This window comes from Ciona intestinalis, unplaced genomic scaffold (assembly GCF_000224145.3).
Source record: "Ciona intestinalis unplaced genomic scaffold, KH HT000758.1, whole genome shotgun sequence".
Lineage (NCBI taxonomy): Eukaryota > Metazoa > Chordata > Ascidiacea > Phlebobranchia > Cionidae > Ciona > Ciona intestinalis.
This window is the reverse complement of record NW_004191079.1, coordinates 1-4687: the sequence shown is the minus strand read 5'-3', so window position 1 is coordinate 4687 and position 4687 is coordinate 1. Positions and strand designations below refer to the sequence as shown.

Genomic DNA, 4687 nt, shown 5'->3' with positions numbered 1-4687 from the left:
TTGAATGTTTTTTGTTTTCTACCAAATGGGACGAGAAAATAGAATAAAAAGGTGTCCCATCTTCCCCCACCCTACTACATTATTTGTAAAAAAGAAAAACAGTTTACCATTTCTTTGTTTGTTTATTTTACTGACTAAATTTTAGTAAAAAAATGTATTTTAGGCGATTTTCAGTCGAAAATGGTAATAAATAGAGTTTCCTGTCATAAAATTTTACGACTAAACTGTTAAAAACGCACCGTTAAAACATTGAATCCATTTTCTTCTCTCTTCGCGCTGACCGCCGACATCAAACATGCTAAAAAAAAAATAAAATTAATGAAAAACTTAAAATAAAAAAATTCTCAAAAAAAATCAAAAAAAATCAAGAAAATAAACAATTTAAAATTTATTGGTAAATATTGTCAAAAACTGGGAAAAAAATTAATAGTTGTTGCACTAGCATGGAGTGCATAAATTAAAATACAAAATGAAATAAATGGCTTGTTTAGGCATTACATAAAATAACTCTTTTTACAAGACACAAAAAAACGGATAAAATAAAAAAAATATTTTATTACAAAGTTACAATTAATTTTGTTTAGGCAGAAATACGTAATTCCTTTTAAAAAATGTCATTTTGTAAAGCAATTTGTAACTAGTTAGTAATTACTACATAGCAGACATATATGTTCTCATAAATAGGGGTTGTATATATTACATGCCATGACTAAAGCGTCACTTACAAAATATAATGACAGCTTTTTAGGCAGGGCTAGTTTTTGTTAAAAAAAATGGTATTTTTTTGGCAACTTTTCACAATTTTTTTTGGTATAAATTTTTAAATTTAATATATATATATATATAAAACTTTATATAAGTTTTTAATATATATATATATATATATGTATATGTACTATTGTACTAGAGAAAAACTTATATATAAATTAGTTTTACAGCCATATTGTATAGTACTGTAGGGTAAGATGGATACATTTAGCACATAATATCCCATATTTTCTGATCGTGTTTTTAAAATAACAACCCTTTTATTTAAAGACTTGTGGGGCTACGGTTATATAATTCTGTAAATATTCTTTGTTTACTATCAAATTGGGCGATAAAAGTGAATAAAATGATTTTAGCATTATCAACAGTCTATATTGTGATTTTTAAAAAAACCAACAGTCTATGGGAGTTGTGAGGATACAGTTTTATAATTCTTTGAATGTTCCTTGTTTACTACAAAATGGGAAGAGAAAAGTGATAAAAAACCAGTCCCATCTTACCCCACCTTACTATAGTACTACTATAACATACTAGAACAATTTACTCACTGAAAATTGACTTTTTCGACGGAAAATTTGGTTTCAAAAATGCCCCTAGTCAGAACTCGGCAGCGTAACAGGTCCTAAAGGAAAAAATTTTAAAATAAATGAATGAATGAATGTAACTTATTTATCCTTGTGTGGCAGGCAGGGCAGCCAATGACAGTTGTTATAACACGGGCGTTGTTTCATACACCTCGTGCCCGCTCACGAGTTACCACGTATGTAACTTTGTGGGTGATTTTGGATACTTTAGTTTTCATGTATGGCTGATAATTTGGACAACCCATTAGTGACCACTGGCTTTGAGCAATTGCCGTTAATCGTCTTGCCCAAGGACACACACGCCCATAATGGTAGCAGGGACGAGCCTTAAACCCATAACCTCAAAATTAAGGCAGGCATGGTAATACGTTAAGAACATATTTAACTCACCTGGTCTGTAGGACTGTAATCTTTCAGCCGAATGGTTTTGATTTGGTCAAGGAAACTGTGAAACAGAGGCATTTTGTAAAATGACTGACTTTAAATGAATATAACTTTTTTATTTTTGAATGGCGGGGTAATGATAGTCGTTATAACACAGGTGTTCTGTTTCATACACCACATGCCCGCTTACGAGTTACCATGTATTTAAGTTTATGGGCAACAATTTATTTGACTTGTTTAGGCATTACATAAAATAACTGACTTGTTTAGGCATTACATAAAATAACTGACTTGTTTAGGCATTAGATGAAAAAACTGACTTGTTTGGACATTACATGAAATAACTGACTTGTTTAGGCATTACATGAAATATATAACTATTTTTTTCCATATTACACAAATCAGAAAAAAGCTGCTTACTATTTTGCGCAGTCTATAAGCTGGTATTCGTTGCTTCGGTCGAAACATTTTTGGACGCCCGCATCTGACCACAGCTCTTCGATGGTGTCAAAAAAGCTCTGCAAAAAAAAACAGGAAAAAAAGAATTAATTTTTCATTTTTAAAGGAAATATTTTAAATTTTTTTTTAGTAAAATTTTTGGAAAAAACATTAGAAAATTGTTAAAAGTTCCGCGAATTTGACCCTGATCTGGTGCTCATAGAGTTGAACGATTCTTGTGTAAAGAAATACAGTAAGGATCTGGTGCTACGAAAACGTAACAGACAAAAATAAATCCAACTAATTGTTGTATAAAAGATATCTATTTCGCCTAAATGGCTTCGTCGATCTCTTTCTAAATAGAAATAGCTAAAAGTCGATTTTTTTACAAAATATAAAAAAATATTAATTTTTAAGTTATAACTCTGTAGGTATATATGAGTTTTTTATGTACGGCTGATAATTTGGACAACCCATTAGTGACCACTGGGTTGGAGCAATTGCTGTTAAGTGTCTTGCCCAAGGACACACATACGCCCACAATGGTAGCAGCGACGAGCCTTGAACCCATTACCTCTGGGTCAAAAGCAGGCACGTTAAACACTTTGCCACGGCACCAGACTACTTTTTAAAAAATTCAAAAAAATAAATTTATTATAAAGGTAACCTAACATATGCTAACATTTATTTCTTTCTAAAAATAGTTTTTAATTTCTTTGTTTGTTCATTTTACAATTTTAATTTGGTTAAAATTGAACAGTTAACTTTCAACACATAATAAAATTTTGATTTTTTATAGTAGTAAAATTTTTTGATTTTTTATAGTAGTAAAATTGGCCAATTTTGATTTTTTATAGTAGTAAAATTGGCAGTTTTGTGGTGACTGTTAAATGATATTGTTTTAATAGAAAAAATTAAAACCAAAAAAATTAAAACCACCAAAAAACACCAGATTTTAACCAAAAAACACCAGATTTTAACCAAAATCCCACCTCGTCGAAGTCTTCTTCTTCTTTATAATAAATAGCTTCATGTAAGATGTATTCTCGTCGTGCTGCATTGCTTTCTTTGTCAACTAACACGGGAGGTTCTAAGTCACCCATGGCCATCATAATTGCCTGTTGGAAAAAACACGAAATTATTTTTAAAAAAATAAATAAAAAAAAAAATTTTTTTTGAAAATGATTTTTTTTTAATTTGTGGAAAATGAAAATATTTACAATAATAGTAAAAAAAGGGTCAGGGCCCAGAGGTTATGGGTTCAAGGCTTATGTTGTTGCTGCCGTTGTGGGCGTATGTGTTTTTTGAAAAACAGTTTACGGCAATTGCTTCAACCCAGTGGTCACTAATAGGCTTTTTAATTGTCACATTCTATTCTATATGGATGAGGTCCTACAGTGAGGCACGCCATGGGACCTGAGATTTAGGCCAGAGTTGGCCCATTACCCCAACAAAGTATATATACATTCTATTCTATATGGGTGAGGTCATACAGTGAGGCAAGCAATGGGACCTGAGAATTAAGCCAGAGTTGGCCCATTACCCCAACATTTTAAAAATACATGCATTCTATTCTATATGGGTGAGGTCATACAGTGAGGCATGCCATGGGACCTGAGATTTAGGTCAGAGTTGGCCCATTACCCCAACATTTTACTTTTACATGCATTCTATTCTATATGGGTGAGGTCATACAGTGAGGCATGCCATGGGACCTGAGATTTAGGTCAGAGTTGGCCCATTACCCCAACATTTTACTTTTACATGCATTCTATTCTATATGGGTGAGGTCATACAGTGAGGCATGCCATGGGACCTGAGATTTAGGTCAGAGTTGGCCCATTACCCCAACATTTTACTTTTACATGCATTCTATTCTATATGGGTGAGGTCCTACAGTGAGGCACGCCCTGGGGTCTAAGATTAAGACCAATAAATTAAGTTAACAACTAAATACTTACCACCATAGCATCTCTCATATTTTTCTTAATGTCAACTATTTTATTTCTTTTCTCTCTGCAAAAAAAAGGAAACTTTTTAGAAAAAGAACAATTCATAAAGAGTACAACAAAATTTGCTGATATATTTATATATATAAATTTTTTGGTTTAAAATGTCGGTGTTAATTTAGCAATAGGATATTTTTTTGCATTTAAATGAAAAAAATGACAGTAAAAAATACTGTTTTCCTTTTTTTTTTTATGAAAATAGAAACAAAAAAATAAGTTAAAACATAACACTTTTGTATTTCTTTTAAAAAAGTACTGAAAACTAAATTTGTGAAAGCTTTTTTTATAAAAAATTATAAATGGAGACAGTTTTTGGCACAATTTTGAGCCTAAAAGTAAAAGAAAAACAGTTTTGCAGAGTTTGTGTTGAAAAAAAAACAAAGTTTCATTAATATAATGTGTGTAAAGAGACAGTTTTTGGCAAAAACAGGACCGTTTTAAAAGTAAAAGTAAAATAGAATAGGATTTTGTACCATTGCTATAAAAAAGTACAAAAAAACATAG

At 31.1% G+C, this 4687-nt stretch overlaps 1 protein-coding gene across 1 annotated transcript; it reads right to left on the bottom strand.

Annotated features, from left to right (window-relative positions):
- Positions 1-163: 163 nt before the first annotated feature.
- Positions 164-4223, bottom strand: LOC104266020 (guanine nucleotide-binding protein G(olf) subunit alpha-like). Its single transcript, XM_009861336.2, has 6 exons — positions 4136-4223; positions 3167-3292; positions 2157-2254; positions 1743-1797; positions 1317-1390; positions 164-298 (listed from the first exon to the last, which is right to left on the bottom strand). The coding sequence occupies exons 1-6, from the start codon at positions 4151-4153 to the stop codon at positions 220-222; spliced, it is 450 nt and encodes a 149-aa protein (XP_009859638.2). The 5' UTR covers positions 4154-4223; the 3' UTR covers positions 164-219.
- Between the last annotated feature and the right edge of the window lie 464 nt (positions 4224-4687).